Source organism: Lates calcarifer, linkage group LG10 (genome assembly GCF_001640805.2).
Source record: "Lates calcarifer isolate ASB-BC8 linkage group LG10, TLL_Latcal_v3, whole genome shotgun sequence".
NCBI lineage: Eukaryota > Metazoa > Chordata > Actinopteri > Centropomidae > Lates > Lates calcarifer.
In genome coordinates this window covers 14,954,741-14,972,067 of record NC_066842.1, presented here as the reverse complement: position 1 = coordinate 14,972,067, position 17,327 = coordinate 14,954,741, and the positions used below count along the sequence as shown (strand labels likewise).

At 39.7% G+C, this 17,327-nt stretch overlaps 4 protein-coding genes across 8 annotated transcripts in view; all 4 read right to left on the bottom strand.

Moving 5' to 3' along the window:
- The window catches only part of rabl2 (RAB, member of RAS oncogene family-like 2), a 3,935-nt gene extending 2,034 nt beyond the window's left edge, over positions 1 to 1,901 (bottom strand). The window contains exons 1-5 of the mRNA XM_018663926.2: positions 1,164 to 1,901; positions 992 to 1,021; positions 720 to 799; positions 488 to 567; positions 1 to 97 (exon numbers count right to left, since the gene is read on the bottom strand). The exon at positions 1 to 97 is cut by the window's left edge and continues 15 nt beyond it. Coding sequence (XP_018519442.1) covers positions 1 to 97; positions 488 to 567; positions 720 to 799; positions 992 to 1,021; positions 1,164 to 1,270 — 394 coding nt within the window. The 5' untranslated portion in view covers positions 1,271 to 1,901. The remainder of the gene's footprint in view (positions 98 to 487; positions 568 to 719; positions 800 to 991; positions 1,022 to 1,163) is intronic.
- Positions 1,902 to 3,281: 1,380 nt separating this feature from the next.
- Positions 3,282 to 6,093, bottom strand: odf3b (outer dense fiber of sperm tails 3B). The gene is made up of 7 exons (XM_018663921.2): positions 5,981 to 6,093; positions 4,547 to 4,661; positions 4,246 to 4,449; positions 3,971 to 4,072; positions 3,766 to 3,887; positions 3,543 to 3,683; positions 3,282 to 3,452 (listed from the first exon to the last, which is right to left on the bottom strand). The coding sequence occupies exons 2-7, from the start codon at positions 4,656 to 4,658 to the stop codon at positions 3,360 to 3,362; spliced, it is 774 nt and encodes a 257-aa protein (XP_018519437.1). The 5' UTR covers positions 4,659 to 4,661; positions 5,981 to 6,093; the 3' UTR covers positions 3,282 to 3,359.
- A 136-nt stretch (positions 6,094 to 6,229) lies between these two features.
- Positions 6,230 to 12,042, bottom strand: zgc:77752 (uncharacterized protein LOC393862 homolog). 5 transcript variants are annotated; one of them, XM_018663889.2, is made up of 13 exons: positions 10,766 to 12,042; positions 10,287 to 10,478; positions 10,104 to 10,184; positions 9,825 to 9,943; positions 9,373 to 9,510; positions 8,969 to 9,240; positions 8,557 to 8,859; positions 8,199 to 8,453; positions 7,998 to 8,114; positions 7,820 to 7,921; positions 7,589 to 7,669; positions 7,382 to 7,492; positions 6,230 to 7,273 (listed from the first exon to the last, which is right to left on the bottom strand). In XM_018663889.2, exons 2-13 carry the CDS (start codon positions 10,475 to 10,477, stop codon positions 7,151 to 7,153), a joined length of 1,893 nt encoding a protein of 630 aa, XP_018519405.1. In that variant the 5' UTR covers position 10,478; positions 10,766 to 12,042; the 3' UTR covers positions 6,230 to 7,150. The 5 variants fall into 5 exon arrangements, with proteins under 5 accessions (XP_018519405.1, XP_018519403.1, XP_018519401.1 ...); XM_018663887.2 differs by having other exon boundaries at positions 7,998 to 8,453; XM_018663885.2 differs by having other exon boundaries at positions 7,589 to 7,921.
- A 116-nt stretch (positions 12,043 to 12,158) lies between these two features.
- On the bottom strand, positions 12,159 to 17,048 carry LOC108875184 (ADP-ribosylation factor 4). The gene is made up of 6 exons (XM_018663932.2): positions 16,848 to 17,048; positions 15,872 to 15,952; positions 15,644 to 15,753; positions 15,043 to 15,114; positions 13,757 to 13,882; positions 12,159 to 13,637 (listed from the first exon to the last, which is right to left on the bottom strand). Exons 1-6 carry the CDS (start codon positions 16,912 to 16,914, stop codon positions 13,551 to 13,553), a joined length of 543 nt encoding a protein of 180 aa, XP_018519448.1. The 5' UTR covers positions 16,915 to 17,048; the 3' UTR covers positions 12,159 to 13,550.
- Between the last annotated feature and the right edge of the window lie 279 nt (positions 17,049 to 17,327).

Genomic DNA, 17,327 nt, shown 5'->3' with positions numbered 1-17,327 from the left:
CAACCACACAACAGGGTATCTCTGGCCTGTACTCTCTCAGCTCCTTATACCAGTTGGCCAGATTCTTGTATGTGATCTTCCTTTGAACATCAAACACCTTACACAGAAAAGAAAGCTTTGCTGAGCTCAACTGGTGCAATCAAATAATCATCTGACAAGCTATTGTTGCCCTTATCCCTGAGAGAGAATCACCATCTTAAATCATCTTAAATCCCATTATATGACTACACTGAGTAACATTTGAATGATAAAACCTTCAACGGCAAAAAACAAATTTTACCATTTCCTCTGCAAAATGCATGAAGGATGACCATGTGATATAAAAGATTATTACACAAACTATTTTCATGAAAGCAATCTATCTCAAATATTCTACTCCTTAGTTCTTACTGTTCTCAGTTTACTAAGCAAGTTCCAGCAGGAAGCGACAAAGGGCAGGCTAAGTGATTATTGAGACCTGTCTTGAAACCACAAGAGTGTGTCTTACCATGATGCATGCATGTGCTTTGTGGTAGTATGAGGGATGCATGCTCTGAAACCTCTCCTGACCGGCCGTGTCCCAGAAATCTGTGGATAAAAAACAAAAGGCATCTCTGCAGAAGCAACGTGAAGTCTGATCCTGACCTGCTGATTTAAACTTGAAAATATGATTTTCAGCTGGGTGAAATTATATCCTGTGGCTCCCAGAAGCAGAACAAAAGCAAATGCACAATACATACCAACAGCTACTGTCTTGTTTCCCACTGTGGCTGTGTATTTGTAGAGAGTCAGAGCATAAGTTGACAACTGCTGGGGACGACTGCGCGAGGAGTTAAGGATCTCAACCTGTCAGGACTGTCTGTGTTTTTGAAGGCATGCCCGTTTGACCTTAAACAACATCAGGTGCATGCAATGGCTGTAATGGCTATGACAGGATGATATAATGTGAATTATTAAAATAACTGATTCAAATACTGCTTCTTCTCACATTTCTAAAGCTGCCAAAGGATACTATTCATCCATGAGAAACCTCTCCATCAGCCTGAAGAGAGAGAGAGAACCGGTCTGTGTCAACAGTAAGGTAATGTCATGCATGACAACAGATGATCTACTCAGGGAAGGTAAAAATATCACAATACAACACAGCTACGAGTGGTCAAAGATTACGACTGCTAATACTTCACTTAGATTTACCAACTGCGCTGTCGCCCAGACAGATGATCTTCACTTGTTCATCTGCATCGTATTTCTTCTGGTCCAGTTCAGGGATGCTGCCAACGTCACCAGCCATTTCCCTCTTTTTTATTGCTTTGACCGGTATGCTAGTATTAGCTTATGCTTGCTAACTTGACCTTAACTTAAATACCTGAAAAAAAAACTGCCCGAGCTCCTTAAAGGAGCTAGCATCCGACGGCTTTTGAGGACAAGAAGCGTTAGCTAGTTTGCCATCGGTTAGCTGAGGTTAACATCGCTTCGTTCGACTTGATATCGCTCATTTCACTGGTTCGTTGGTCGTCACATCAACAAAACTTACACTAACTGAAGCTGATGGTAGTACGGGAAAGGTCATGGATTACATTTGACTTTTTAAAGTCTCTTGTAAGCATTAAACTGTTACCTTCACCGTGCGCTCCGAGACACTGACGGAGGCGACGAATGCTAACATTTAACCGTGGGCTAGCACCGCTAACAGAATTAGCGTTGATAGCATCTGTTAACCACGGGTACTCCAAATGGCAATCCAGATGTCGCCGATTGTCTTGTGACTATTATTTTTCTAAAGCAGAAGGATGGCATAAATAATTTTATTCACTCATCTAGAGATCGAGATACTAAAAGTTTGTAGATGTTATATGAAGTCCCCAACGGTTTTCGTTTCTATGCAACGGAGACGCGCGAAGGACCACTTCGTTATGTATCCTGCTGTCCTTTACACGTGCCTGTAAAAAATCCTAAGTAGAGGTAACTCTTTTATTTCATAAGAAAAATAAAGAAATGTAAATATTTATTTTGATGTATTTTGTACGTACAATCGGTACACGAATAAGACATAATAAGAATAATCATATTATTTAGGTAAATAGCCCACATAAATGGTTCAAGAAGCCATTTTTACGATCTTCCTATCCTAGCTTTGCAAATTACCACAAGGTATGTTTGCTCTGCTGTGTTTAAAGCAATAACGGCTTTGTAGGATGTTAAATTCAAATCAAAATTATGCATGTATTTACAGTAAACACACATTCAGTTGCACTGAATGTCAGTAAGGTATGCAGTTTGTATTCTCAGAAAAAAAAAAAAACTCAAACCCTCTGTATGGGACACTGGGTCAGAAGCCTGCATTTGTAAATACTCAAAATTCTGCAGTCACATAATATCCATAAAGCAATAATCATAAAGGTTTTGCACTGGAAGAACATACCCCGTCATACCCCATTCCATCATTTATCTCATGCTACAGTGAGCATTTCTCAGTCACAGTGGATGTAACTAGAATTTTAGCAACATTGATGAACATAAAATTACTTCTTGTCAAAGTAAAACCAAGTTTCTGCAAAGCAATCCAGTGAATATTCACCAGCCTTGCACAGGAGTGTGCATGAACAGCAATGTCCAGGCCCTGACACTAATTCATGGTTGGCCTATTTGGTTTAACCATTCCAAGAAAGTCTTCTTATTCCTGTGTAGTTTCATATTTAAGATCACTGTCTTGCAAGAAAATAAAGTTTCTCTTACAGACTGCAGCAGGTCTTTCTCAGCATTTTACAATGTGGGGGCTTGTGGCAGTTCCATGTGTAGATGGTATGTAGATTTGGCTATTTGAATTGTTCAATGCAACAAAAATGTTTTTAGAATTTGATACAATACAAAACATTCACTTCTCAATTAAATAGTTCACTTGTTGCTGTTACACTCATGTTTTATGTGCCAGATCAACACACACACGTGTCTAATAACATTAACATTAACAGCATGGTATTTCTAACAGTGACACGTCTTATTATAAATTGTTTTTAATGGTGAAAGTCATTACCCACAAAGTATGTGAATTAACCAATCAAAATAATTATCAGTGTTTTCTAAACCAACAAGAAGTAGCTAAACTAAAAAATTAAAACTGGTCTGAAATACATAAAATTATGTTACATTAATACAAATGTGAGACATGTGCCACTGATTAAATATTTTTTAATTCAGTATAATTCACTTCAAATACTGATAGTGGTCAAAACCCCCAACAAAGTGACAAGTACCAATACCACAAGGTTAATAACTGTGGAAATAAAATATGATCTCAGTAATCACGAGCACTTTGCTTTCTGTGCTTTATTCGATACTGTTGTGTGAATTTTTCAGGTAAAATAAGATTGCATGTGACATCAGTCAGCCACATTTACAATGAGCGGTGAGATATATTCTGAGTGACGCAGTCCAAAGGAGAAGCTTGGAGCTTTTCCTTTTGTGAGGGTCACCTAGGAAGAGAAGATTTTCAGTGAATTAACAAAATATAAAATAGTTTTGGCCTTTATGATAATTAAATAAGGCACAGTGAGGCTTCTTACATGCTCAGGATAGTGCGCACCAGGTCCTGGTTTCTTTGTGGTTTCACCAGGAGCAAAGTTGCGGCCTGTCATGCTGTACTGGGGAGGTTTCTGTCTGTAAATACAAGGGTCCACAACTTTGTAGGCAGCAGGACCAGGTGTCTGGAGGGGAAACAATAATATAGAGAACAAGGTGTCTAGATTTTTAAAGAAATATTGTTTTCATGACTATGTAAATATGTACCTTCTTCAGGTCCTCATGGAAGCTTCCAGTTTTGCTGCGGCCACAGAGGGAGTAGGTTGGAGCTGCAGACGTGGCCACAGTTTTGGGCCCAAGCACAGGGGGCAGAGAGTATGAGGCTGGACCTGCAGAGCGAGCGATAGGTGAAGGTTATAGTCTTTGAGTCACAAAACTTTGTAAATGCTCAATTACAGTTGAGCCAAAATACCTGGTGTTTGGTTAGTGGTCATGTCTTTGCTTCTCCCAGACAGAGAGTAAGCAGGAGGAGAGCGGAAGACCGACTTTCTTGAACACTCTGGGGAGTAGTGGCCTGAAAACACCAAAGAAAATCATATAAATACATTTATAGAATAGTGTGCATCATAAAAAAAAACATACTGTCAGGTTTTGGGTGAGTAGTTTGCATGTATCTGAGATCAGCAGTATTTCATTTGCATGTGTTTTTACAAAATATATTGAAATGTGTAAGGGGATTTTGCTGACCTGGTCCAGGGGCCTGGAACAGTTCTGGCTGCTTTGGACGGCTGTGAAGGGAAAATGCAGGAGTGCCGTCTCGGCCCGCTCGGGTGATGTTGGAGGGGATGAGGTATCTTGGTCCAGGGGAGCAATCAGAACTGGACTTGTCATAACGTTTCCCACAGCTGAACATTGGTGCTTTGTATTTAGTAGGGTCATGTTTAAAAACACCTTTTGGTGGAGGAAAGAAGGACAGACAATGTCAATCATAAGAATATAATAATGGTGTTATTGGTGAGAAAAGGCTTAATGGCCACTTTGGCTATACCTGTGAGTCCAGGCAGTGCATACTTGGGTCCTGGGCTACCATAGAGGGCAGCTATAGGCCCTCTCGGTTTGTGGGGCCTCCAGGTTCCAACCCAAGGTTCAACACTCGCCATTACCTGGAGAGAAAGAGACAAGTTGTTATCAATAACAAAATCTGTAAATTGGCTTTTAAGCCATTAAGAAGAAGAGTGATAACAGCTGCGCTTTTGCTGTCCGTTACACCCACCAGTGCTCTTATAGAGTCAAAAAAAGTCAAAAATGCACTCATCCGTGTATAGGTTGTGGCTTAAAAAATCTAATTCCAGGCACTCAAGAGGATGGTTTAAATTAATACCCTTTAATAAATATTGGTTAATACATTATCAAATACTATAACAGTATTAGACTTGCTCACAGGCCTGGATGAGTCCAGCTTGTTGGATATTTCTTCTGATTCTGTGCTGCAATCACCTGGGACCTTTTATAACAAGCTCTTGTTGTTAAAAAATGTAATTTAGTTGCTGTTAAAGCCTTAAGCTAATACTCCTTACTGTTTCTGATGTGACAATGGTGCACCATTTAAACGTTCTGCACCATTCTGAGCTGCTCCACAGTCTGATGTCACCAGGAACAGCAATACTGCTACCCAATCACAGTAACAGTTTTCGAACAACAATAACAATAAAACAGCCTGCGTTGTTTGCAGTGGAAGTTTCTAAAATGAGAAAGTTTTAAAACTAGAAAGTTTTAGAAACTTCTGGTAAAACTGAATAAACTTTGATGATGAGCTTCACAGACTCAAACCACTTTATCACAAAAATAAGGAAACACTCCCTTTTAAAGTCCATACTGACTGTGTTTAAAAGGTAAATGTTGAAGAATAGTCTGATTTATCTACAGTGACAGTTTTTAATTCCACAGAAGTTTTTTTTAATGCTCTTTCATTCTGGCAGATTTAACTGATTTACCATGAAAATATACTGCTGAATGAAATATTTAGAGTATAAAAACCCACAAAACATTGAAACAACAACATGAAAACATCAAGTGTATATTACATTTTGTAATATTAACATCTCTCTCTACTTCTGTGCAAAGCAGGCTAAGTTACTGGATCATTAATCATTCCACTGGCCAATTTACTGGAAGCAATTTCTGTAACTTGCACCTGCAGTCAACATTATAACAGTTGTCACTGCCACTTCATTTCGGCCATTTCATGAAATAGGCAAAATAGGCATTATAGGCAAGCTATTATTTGTCAGTATATACAGTATATAGGCTAATTTATGGGTAAAACCATGTTAAACCAATGCTACACAAAAAAACAGTGAACATGTATCATACACCCAGAATAGCCTGTCATACAACCTCGAGGTCATATAAACTTATGAAATCAGTGACTGCTTTCAGTCTAGTTCATTCAGGCTTAAAAGAAATAGATAAAGGGTTTTACCTTACAGGGATCCCGATCCTGTTGTGAGTGTGTCCCCCTCTATGTCAGATCTTATTCCCGGAACTCGGCATGTGCACCGAACCCAAACACAGATTGTTTAGTGGTTGTCAACTTCACTATGACAACGTTGCCATGGAGATGACAGGCATGCTTAATATGTGTTGTGTATGAATGTGTGTGGGAACAGTGCAGGAATTTGCAACATGTGAATACATAAAGCAGACAGTGTAAATGATTTATTAGGTATAAAAGGCTTTAACAGGCCACAGGGACACACTGTGACACAGTGGTTAGATTTAATCTGGTTGTACTGATGTACAGTAGCTACTATACTATTGAAAGTAGACATGAAAGAAAATGTTTTACAATAAACATGAAATTATTGTCATTAATGAATTCTAATTTGGGGCTTTATTTCAAATTTAAACAACTTTTCCATTAAGTAGTAGTGGACCCATGACATAGGTGAATTGGACCTAGGGTCTCACAATTTGCATTCACCTGACTTATAGCCTGTTTGATTATAGTTTCAAGGATACATTCATGTTCAGATATGAGGGGGTTAGATCTGTCAGTCTTAAACCACTGTAACTGCATAAGACTGACTTTGTACCAACTGTTCATTAAGAAATTTATATGGATGTAAAAGTCTTTATCACCCAAGACTCAATAAAAAAAACTTGCATCTACCAGAAATGTTGAAATGTTTAATCATATTATAATGCATTTATTGATCCTCATGAGTGGTTTTGTGTGTGAAAATATGAGGAAAAAACACAAACATAACATTTTAGTGCCAGAGAGACAGTAAGATGTGGAGGGGAACTCTCTCACCTATGGCTGTATAAAAGGTTCAGACTGGTCCTAATCAGCCTTTTCACAGCAGACATTTTAACTTGTTATGATAGGACAAGTGCAGGTGTTAGTATGAACATTCATGCTGGCTGTTCTGTTCAAGTGGGATAGCAGGCCAAGACAGTGTGACAGTGATTCAGTATGAGCAACATCAGTAGCCTGAAACTGGAGCAGCTGAACAGAGATCACCTTTACACCTGTGCCTTTCCTACTGTGACATGTCACAAATGTCTACCATTTGTACTACAATGTCTACTGATTTTGTCCACCACCAAACTGCTCTGTTGTTTGTTGCTCTGATGTGGGTTGTGTTCCTCAAAGTGTAACATCAGTGCTGCAGGCCCTCATGAGGTATCTGTGGTTTTGGAAAGTGTCTTTCAAACAGGCCTTCAGGACCTTCATCAAAGTTGCATGGTTTCCCATTTCCTCTTGGGGGCACTATTGGTCAACAGACAAAATTCAATTATGGAACTGAACATTTCACCCTTTAAGTGTTCACGCGATATACATATGCTTTAACATTCTATAAATCAACATTATTCTTACCCTTGTAAGTGCCCGAATCAAATGTTGCAGCACTCCATCCTCTCTGTGAGGACAGAGGCTGGTCACTGTGCTCACACAGCTTAACAGACAATAGATGGTGTGTCTCTGTGGCTGTAACAATATTGCAAACAACTTGTAAAATCCTTGCCCAAGGAGATTTAGAGAACAAAGAAAATTTTAAGAAGACATTTGCAACTGTGTCCTTACCTTCTTGAGCACACTGAGAGGCTTCCTGTTGTTTGAACCAATACACAACCTGTCTAGATCCTCTGCACTCAGAACAGGGTCCTTGATTAGGTTGGAGTAAACAGAAACATAGGTCTGAGAGTATGGTAAGTGTAAACTGAAATTCAGAATATCAGGATGTCTTTTTTGCGTCACAGTTCCTGGACAAATTGAGAGTACTGGCATTATGACCTCTTGCTTGATGCCACTGACCCTTAACTTCTCCAGCCAGGTCCACAACAGACAGCTGAGAACACTGGGATCAGACTCAGTGACCAGCAGAGCCCATCCACACTCACTGCTGTTCAGCTCCTCCTGTTGAAAAGACGAGTGACAGTATTTTAGTGGCTTTAGAGGTCAAAATCAAAATAATATGATTTTTTTTTCTTACCTGCAGCAGAGCCGACCTTTGCAGTATAGTTTCTCCTGGAGGACCTAGGTCTGCCATTGCCTTGGCAACAGCACGAGCCACTGAGGTTGGGCCTGGATTATGTAGATTTCTGCACAACTTTATATGACAGAGATCAGGATGTTTTAAGGCATTCACATTTGTTTTATCATCAGCTTTTTTCATAGCCGGAATCATAGTTACCTCGATGTTGGACCTGTATTTGGGAAGCACCTTTCTAGCTGTGCACTTTGACCTCTGAGCACAGTTTTTGCTTGTTTTCATGCCGGATATTGGAATGTTGAGTGTATGAGACTCCTTTTTTGAGGTCTGGTGACCTGGTGAAAGTGTGGCAAGGAGCGGACCAACTGGTCTCAGATCAGGTCGTATCAGATCCTGCACACACCAGTGTCTCTCATTTCCAAGTGCTGAGGTGCAGTATGGACCCAGCTCCAGATCCTTTAGGACAGAATGCAACAAAGTGAGAAAAGCCTCAATGACCAGTTTAATTTTGCAGAAGACATCATTTGTGTAATTCTGGGTGCATGATGGGAAATTTGACCTCATTTACTGTTATCTTGCTGAGGTCAGACTCGCTGTAGCTGCGTTTGTCCATCAAGACCTCTCTCTTCCTCTCCAGGAATCCCAGTGGCTCATCCCAGGAGGACAACGACCCTGAGCCGGCCCATGAGCCCTTTCGACCCTCTCTCAGTAAGGGCAAGTACTGTTTGGCCACCAGGGTCTCCCTCACAGTTCTGCTCAAGGTCCTCAGTGCTGACCTCTTTTCCAGCTCTGCCTGAACTTCTGGAGGAGCAGGGAGACCCAAGGCTAAGCAGGAGATACACACACACAGGAGGTACACCACCTAATGAAACGGTCAAGAGACAGTCAGAAAGGAGCAAGAAGTAAATAGTTCTATACTACACTTTGGTATGTTCATGAGGGTTAATATAGTATAATGATTAAGTCCTCACCTTTGGTGTGTGTCTGAGGGTACGTGCTTCCTGGCCATGCAGCAGTAGCGCTTGTCGGTTTAGGTAGTGCTGCAGGGTGAAAGGGGCACCGTGCCGCAGGCTGAGGTCTGGGTATTGGACCAGCTGTGTACCAAGCAAGCGAGCAAAATCAAACACCTGACTGATCTGTGTCCGGGTTTGGATAGAGCGAGGCCGTTTAATCCGCACGTAGTGGACGGCCTCACTTGGGCTAATGCGCAGGGTGTAGATTAAGTAACAGGCTATCAGGACACCTGTTGAGTAGCAAGAACACAACAGAGACATGCAGGCAAACACAATGAATGCACAGGAGCTCATTGCATGTGCATAGGTTGACAAACAGTTTTTACATGAACAGTAGATACAGCATGTCTGTTTATTCCTACCTGTTCTGCCCAAGCCCGCATGGCAGTGCACTGCCACTCTTCCTTCCCTCACTGCAAAGGCCAGAACCTTCACTCCATCGATTATGCCAACAAGAGAGGACACACCAAAATCTGGCATCCCAAAGTTGTAAAAGTAAACTGCAAACATACAGATATGTGCACGTGAATACATTTAGGAACATAATATAAATTCATATTGATTGTATTTGTAGAAACACCATATGCAGTATATTATGTAACTCATTACTAATTGCTACCATAGCTCAGCTGTTTCTTGTCTTCTCAAGCTGTTTCTGTTTATTCACATTTCCTATTTTGTGATTGGTTCAGATTTAAAAAGGGCAGTCAGTGCAGTCTTAATAGTTTCGACCTGGGATCATCTCATCAGAGAAATGTACAAAAATACCTAATTGTAACTTCAATGTTGTGTATTTGGTGCATTGAAAGCTCACTGTCATTGTCCATGAAGATCTGTGGAGAGTATGTAAAACCACTGTCAGGGTCTAGGGGAGGTCCACAGTGAGCGTGTTCTCCTGGAAGCTGCATGTTGATGACTGATCTGATGTTCATCCTAGGAAAAAATCAAAATTAAAGACAAAGGGTCACCCCAGTGTTGTGTTTGTCTTAAAAGTAATATTGCTTGTTATTATGAATTGTGCACATCCAAACATTGCGCAGATGCACAGGAAAACAACACATATATTGCAGGAATAATAACAAACAGTGATCACCTTTGAAACTGTTCTATGATGTTGTACTTCTCAATTAAGTGATTGGATGGTCGTGCCATGGCAATTATGTCATCTGTCACCCTGGGATAGAAAAAAGTTCACACTCAATAAACTATCACTTACTGTTTCTGCTATATCGTATAACAAAGCAACATCCATGAGAGTGCAGTTAAGTGGTCTCACCAGGAGGAGAAAATGCCTCGAATGACCTGTTGGTTTAATTTCCAGCACTCGGGTCCTTCATAGCGACAGTCTATTCCTCCACAGGCCAGCAGGCAGAGGACTCTGGGTGGGATAGCCTTCACCAAATTCTCCCTGGCCTGGGAGTAGGAAGGCCGTGGTACCGGTAGGTGCGTTGTCAGGGTTGGCATCATCCTGTACCAAAGGAAACCCCCGCTATCAGCATGAACCACAATGCTGTAGATATGAAGGATTATGCCCTAGCTGAGCTGTCAGACAGCCTCATATCACGTATCTGTCCGTGTTAAAATTAACAATGTGCTGCAGGCCCCTGTATGGGGTGGGGTGGGGGGCCTTGACAAAGATACATCTTGCTAAACTGAATTTGCAGGTAGTTGTGCCTGGAGAGGATATGCAAAATAACCAAATAATCAGAATGAATGATTTTTAAGAAATGCAAATCTATCAAATTTAAAACTTACCTTTCTGATTATGCTGGACCATGAGGTTGTAAATCCCATGAATGTATTTTCATAAACCAAGAGTGGAGGAAAGAGAAGGAAAAGGGAGTTGAAAGCCGCACAATACACATGTGCTGTCCTACGCTGACCCACCGTGCTGCTCACAGATACACACACTAACAAAACAGTGTGCTGACCCAGCTCCGCTAAGCCTGATTATCTGTCATAAATACTTTAGCACAGACATTAATACATTATAGCAAGCCAATTATATAATGCTTATACCTTCACTTGTAAACACTGTATATGAGTGCCCTAATTACATGATACTAGCTAAAGTTTAATACATGATTTTATTGTTACTAGACACCTGTAGGCTTTGTGTTTAGGGTTTGTCTGTGAAAGACTGTACTGTTATTCATGTAGTCGAGTCTCAACACTTCTTGTTTGTGACTGGACAGAATCTGAATTAATCATTTGTTGGCATCTGATATGAATGAAATGTGGCTGTAGGGCAGAAAGTGATTCTCCACATGGGAGGCTCTACCATCCAGCTTTACTGGTAGAAATGAGAGAAACAAGTGACAATACTTTTAAAGGTTAAAATGTTAAATGCTAAAATGTTAGATGTATTGTATACCTGATTTTGAGTTTATTTCAGGTTCAGGGTTTGGAACCCCATTTCTATGGGTGTGGGTGTGACGGACCTTCCTCTTTAGCAGGGCCTGTGTTGCCTTGCAGGTCCCTGAACACGTTCTCTACATCCGTTCATTAAGATGATTTCCCCATCTGCAAAATGTTATATTATGATTGCAGTACCCCATCAGCTTCTTGCACTTTGATATCGTTTCTTTCATTTAAATTTTTGTCAGGCTTAGTATCTTGTTCATCACATCAATGGGCATTTCTGATGTATGCCTCCAATGCTCTCCAATTGTTAGTTTACAGCTGTTGAGAGCCTTGTGAACACCTACAAACATTTAGTCAGTATTCAAAATAAGCTTGCCTGCCTGGGGCTATTTTCAACATGACAGAAGAAACAGTAGTTTACTGTACAGATAACCTTAGCAAACAATATGATGTAAGCTGTGGTTGGAAGTGTAGTGGTTTGAAAGAGTGGTACCTAACGAAAGACAGACCATAGACACATATGTTTGCAAAGATCTGTGTCATATGACATAGGCCTAAAGAGATGCTAGCAAAACATTCCACTTCCTTTTATCAGTTCCTGATGAGTGATAGACTGAGTGTTTTACTGAAATATTATGAAATATAATCTGGATATTAAGAAAGCACGATTTGTTTTCACCTTCTGTGAATATAGCTGTCAGAAAATAGATTTTGAATGAGTTAAAGCCTCCAAGGTAAGATGACAATTCTCATCCCCAACAATGAGTGGAGCCCAAAACAAATATTTATTTTTTTAACACTGGCTTTATTCAGAGTTTTTTTTTTGGTTGTTTTTTTTATGTAAAATATTTTTAGCGAAGAGTGGCGGCTCTGACATCTGCAAGCATAGGTTGGAATGTACACCGAAAAAAAAAATCAATGGGCAGGTATGTTTTCGTGTTTTAAAAGGGGTAGCATAATTAAGAATATAATACAGTATTTGCCATCAGCCGGTACAACAAACTCCAAACAAAAACAACAAAAAACATGTTACTTTACGGAGCAGTGCTGACACTGGTCTTGTGTCAACACACAAAAGACATTTCCTTCCTCCTTATGGGTTAAAAAAGTTTTACTGTCAGAGAGAATAGAAGAACTGAGATTTTAATTAAATCCTTTTTCATGGTGGATGTTAGAAAAAACAGAAGGAAGAAGAGTGAGGACAAATTCACAAATGCTCAAACTGGATAAAACCCTGGTCCACAGTGAAGTCAAGTTGCAAGGTAGAAATTTACACTTGCACTGGTGTGGTTCTGCTGCACCACAGCATACATTGCAGCACAAAAGGAAGTGTTTTGTTGCATTATTTTGTCTTTCAAAAGCAAAAAAAGTCACAAAAGCATCTTAGGAGGGAACATGACCTAACAATGAGATAAGGAAAGGATTACTCAGATTTGTGTAAAGAGGGACCAGAAGGCACAATGTTCCTTTTTGGATCCATTTACTGTGAGGCTACATGATTCCACACTATTTATGAAATCTATCTGTGAAATCACTGCAATCCTCGTCATTCTCACTCTACTGGCTACAGGCCTTTGGTGAAACAAGTTGGCATGAGATTGAGGGAATAGCGGTGAAGAGAAAAGAGTCAGGTCTGCAAGGGAGTCAAATATTCACAAGGGGTTGTAGAGATGAACAGCTTGAGGCTGCCTACAAGTTGTCCTTCCCCAAAACACTAGGGTTATATTATCATATCCCCCAACCTAGGCTTAACAATGACTTTAAGTAAGTTCAAAAATTATAAAAGTGGTTGATTACTGCAAACGCTGCCTAGACAGGAGCCAAGATGTCAAGTGGACTCCCATTACTCTATTCAATGTTTACATGAAATATCCCTAATAGGCCATTTGCTCATCATGCAAATGGATTACAACTTGACCCCATGTAAGAGAGAGAAGCAAAGGGAGAAAGTAGCGACTATGTTAAGAGATAATACGATAATAGTACTGATAACAAAATTAGAAATATGATAGTAAAATTTCCCAAAGATGATTATATTGTCCACCAGCCTTGCCCTTTTTTGAACATTGGTGCTGGAAGACCAAATGTTTCTGGGTTGAATGTCTGAGCCTTCCCTCCTGTCCTGTGGTGTTCAGTCTCTCTCTCTCTCTCTCTCATCTGTCCAGCCAATCCTTCATTAGTTCTTGGAAAGCTCTTTGGATAGCCAGTCAAGTCCTTCATACAGCCCCTGGCCCTGGGTGGCACAGGTTGACTCGATGTGCCACTGTGGGGTCAGAGATTATATGGTTTAAGTTAGGTGTTTATGAATGCAGCTCTGGACGTGCTTACAGGTTTAAATTTAAATGCAGGCATAAGAATCGTGTTTCTCTTCAGATTACTTACATTTTTGTTGCGGAGGGCGCTTAGGCCGAGTTTGTCTGTGAGTTCACTGACTGTTAGGGCATTGGGGAGGTCCTGTTTGTTAGCAAACACCAGCAAAACAGCATCTTTCAATTCGTCCTCCATCAACTAGAGGGACAAAAAACAGAATAGAGCATCAGCCCTGAGATTTCATGTTAGGGCCAAAACACTAAAAACTGCAATTTTATTTCATTTTATAAGGAGGTTTCTAAAATCCCAATAATGTCTCAAAAAGTTGAATTAATTAATTTTACAAAAAGCTGTTTTAGTAAAGAATTAACAGTATAGAAATACAGTTAGTAATATGTGCTACAAAAATGCAAATGATTGAAGGACAGCTAAAAGATGTTGCACTGGTTGTGAGTCTAAGAAGTTGACTACATTATTACAACATTCCCGGTTAAAGTCCGACCAGGAACATTTGTTGTATGTGAACCCTTCTGTCAAACAAAGGCAGAAAATACTTTTTAAAAATATATTATTTCACTTAGGAACAAACAAATATACAAAAAAAATGCTCTGGTATTCAGCCCTCCTGCTGGACTGCAATGCTTATAAGTTCAAATTTAACAAATGCATGTAATTTAATGACAAAGTATTTGGTATTCAAAGTATTCTACATCCTCACCTAAAACTGTTTTTGTTAGTCACCAAGAGGCTGACCACACCTACTTTAAGTGAGAGCAGAACTGCAAAACAGGTTGATGTGAGGATTAAGAGGATTGAGCACTTGTATTGTTGATGTGCTCAGAAAACATCAACATGATTACTCAACGCTTTCAACATTCACATGTTAACCACAATCCGCCTATGAACAGATCCTCCTCACAAGATAACTGGATCTATATATTTCCCTAAGGCATGAACAAACACATAACAGGTTTCAGTTTAACGCTGTGCAGAGCCTTGCAGTTTGAAGGATCGTTATCCAATATAAAGTTTTCACTATTTCCATTACACAAACAAAACATACAGATAGTCCAGGAGAAGAACATTTAAGATGATCTGAAGACATAATGTGACCCTCCTCCTGCTATAGCTGGTGTGGGAGAGTCAGTACAAACTTGAGGAGCCAGGAGGGACAATCAATAATACCACTTGCTCTGATTTGACCACATCATAGTATGAGACAACTTTTAAGTTGGAAACGACATATCCACATGCCAGGACAATCATCTAAAATTATGAAACTCTGCCATTCAAAATTGTAAAGTGTGCACCAATAATGCATTGCTGTCCCCACTGAGCTAAACATGTTAAATACCTACCATCTTTGAGAGCTCATCTGCAGACTCTGCCACTCTCTCTCTGTCATTACTATCCACTACAAAGATGAGGCCCTAGATGGGAAACACAGTAAAGTTAATTTTACCCTTCTCTGCAATCAATTTTAAAATACAGTTGATATGTACAAAGATTTAGTTAAAAAATGTAGAGGAAATGCAAGTTCCATTAATATGATCAAACTGTATCAATCCTAAAGAAGAATCATAGGAGCTGGCAATATGAAATAGGATGAATATATTTTTAAGAAATGAAGATAACATTAATCTATTTTAATCAACAGCAGCAATGCAGCCAGACACAAAGAAAGACAGCCCCTGTCTTTCTAAGTAAATGGATGACAATATACATGGTTTAAAAAATGTTAAGTAGAATCTGTGACAGCTTTGGCACTATTCCAGTCTAATGGGAGCAGCTGTTTCAGTACATTACTTGGATGACTAACTGAAGTATTGCACTGAAAGAACTTTATTTGTCTGAGTAAAAGTTTCATACGACTATTGCTCCTGACTGACGCTGCAATCATCATTCTAAACATGAGCTTCAGTTTGCTGTTTCACAGCAGTGGGAAAGTTGCACTCATACCTGTGTGTTCTGGAAGTAATGTCTCCAGAGGGGTCTGATCTTGTCCTGGCCACCCACATCCCATACAGTGAAACTGATATTTTTATATTCTACAGTCTCCACATTGAAACCTTTACAGGGGAAAGAGAAGGGAGAGATCTTAATGACACGCATGTATTACCAATGTGAGGCACACATTACACAATCAAAAGGAACAAAAATAAACTTGAATGTAACTGTATCTCTTACCAATGGTTGGGATGGTGGTTACAATTTCACCGAGCTTCAGTTTGTACAAGATGGTTGTTTTTCCTGCAGCATCCAATCCAACTAAAGAGAAAGTTAAGTGTGGTTAAAATCAGTTTTCATATCAGGAGAGAACACAAGAACTATGGATAACAACATGTTCTAAATTACATAACAACCGTTTTCCTATGGGTCTAATCATCAGACAGCAGAGGACAGCAAAATAACAGAGTACATGTGATGTGACTGCACAAAGCCCATCAGCGCTACGGAGCCATTTTCATTAGCTAGTATGAGGAGAAAAATAACCCACAATTAAAGCTGGTCTCAATATTAATAAGTATTTCCCTCATATCCACACTACTAACCGGAAACAAAACTGAAGAGTAACGCAATACATTGGCGTTTGCCCATGTAACGTCATAAGGAGTAAGTTACACAATATCTAGTTAACCAAGTAGTTAACAGCCCGCACCATAACGAATTACTGTCTAATATATTATCTAATAAAAGCTAACGTTGTAAAAGCTAGCGTTGTTTCTAATATACTATCAAAAAACGGCTATTGACTCTTAACTAAGTTAATGCTAGAAAGTTACTACTCTGAAACAGACTCAACTGACAACGGCAGCCAAACCTTGTTTTAATAAGAAGTATTATCATGTAAAAACTTAGTATCGTAATTTAAACCGTTTTCGTGACAAAGTTGCTGTTAGTTAGTTGCTTCATTGCCAAACTTCCTTTCAAAAAAACATCAACGCTTGGTGAAGAAACGTTTAGCTTTCATCGAGCAACAGTTATTTTTATGGCTCCAAGTAGTGTTTTAAGTCCGCCTCTGTCCCAATTTTATACTTAAAAAGTTTGAGAAATACACTGTCTTTAAAAGCTCATCAAGAACTAGCTAACTACTCGTCTAGATATGGCTAAAGCTAAAAACCCTGCCGCTGCCTAACGTTAGCCAAACAAAGCTTTCACTCACCCATCAAAATCCTCATCTGTTTTTTGCCAAAGAGCCGGCCGAAGATTGACGAAATGGTGAGCCCCATAACTGACAGATGATGTTTGAACCTGTGGAAGAAGCACTGATATTAGCCACAGCAGGGGCAAAGTGTGACAATTTTACACTGGTCCGGTTGCTCTGATTAAGGACTACTGCCACGTCCGGGCCAACGTGGAATCCACGACGTCATCAGTTTGAATCAACTTTATCGACACACACCCACACCTCAACACAGTGACTTTTTGAGTACATTTTCTTGTTTTTTTTCCTCCTACGTATATAAGCTTTTACACTTACACATTAAACCATGCACCATTTTGCAGAGTATGTACTTCAACACAATTGAAAAGGCTTACATTATATTTCGCAAAACATATTGTTGTTGAATGCAAGGTCAATTCCTACCACTAGATGCCGTTGTAATACAAACGTATATCAGCTGAGTGTGTGCTGTACTAG

What these genes read in the sequence shown, in the direction of transcription:
- odf3b (XM_018663921.2), bottom strand. Translation starts at nt 4,658, where the DNA reads ATGGCGAGTGTTGAACCTTGGGTTGGAACCTGGAGGCCCCACAAACCG. An exon ending in GTTCCAGGCCCCTGGACCAG is followed by an intron (nt 4,073 to 4,245) that starts GTCAGCAAAATC and finishes TGGTGTTTTCAG; the next exon opens with GCCACTACTCCCCAGAGTGT. An exon ending in GACCACTAACCAAACACCAG is followed by an intron (nt 3,888 to 3,970) that starts GTATTTTGGCTC and finishes CTCGCTCTGCAG; the next exon opens with GTCCAGCCTCATACTCTCTG.
- zgc:77752 (XM_051073430.1), bottom strand. Translation starts at nt 10,477, where the DNA reads ATGATGCCAACCCTGACAACGCACCTACCGGTACCACGGCCTTCCTAC. An exon ending in ATCATAGAACAGTTTCAAAG is followed by an intron (nt 9,944 to 10,103) that starts GTGATCACTGTT and finishes ATTTTTTCCTAG; the next exon opens with GATGAACATCAGATCAGTCA. An exon ending in GCAAGATAACAGTAAATGAG is followed by an intron (nt 8,454 to 8,556) that starts GTCAAATTTCCC and finishes TCTGTCCTAAAG; the next exon opens with GATCTGGAGCTGGGTCCATA.
- LOC108875184 (XM_018663932.2), bottom strand. Translation starts at nt 16,914, where the DNA reads ATGGGGCTCACCATTTCGTCAATCTTCGGCCGGCTCTTTGGCAAAAAA. An exon ending in ACAGATGAGGATTTTGATGG is followed by an intron (nt 15,953 to 16,847) that starts GTGAGTGAAAGC and finishes CTTTCTCTTTAG; the next exon opens with TTGGATTGGATGCTGCAGGA. An exon ending in CAGATGAGCTCTCAAAGATG is followed by an intron (nt 13,883 to 15,042) that starts GTAGGTATTTAA and finishes TTGTCCCTCTAG; the next exon opens with TTGATGGAGGACGAATTGAA.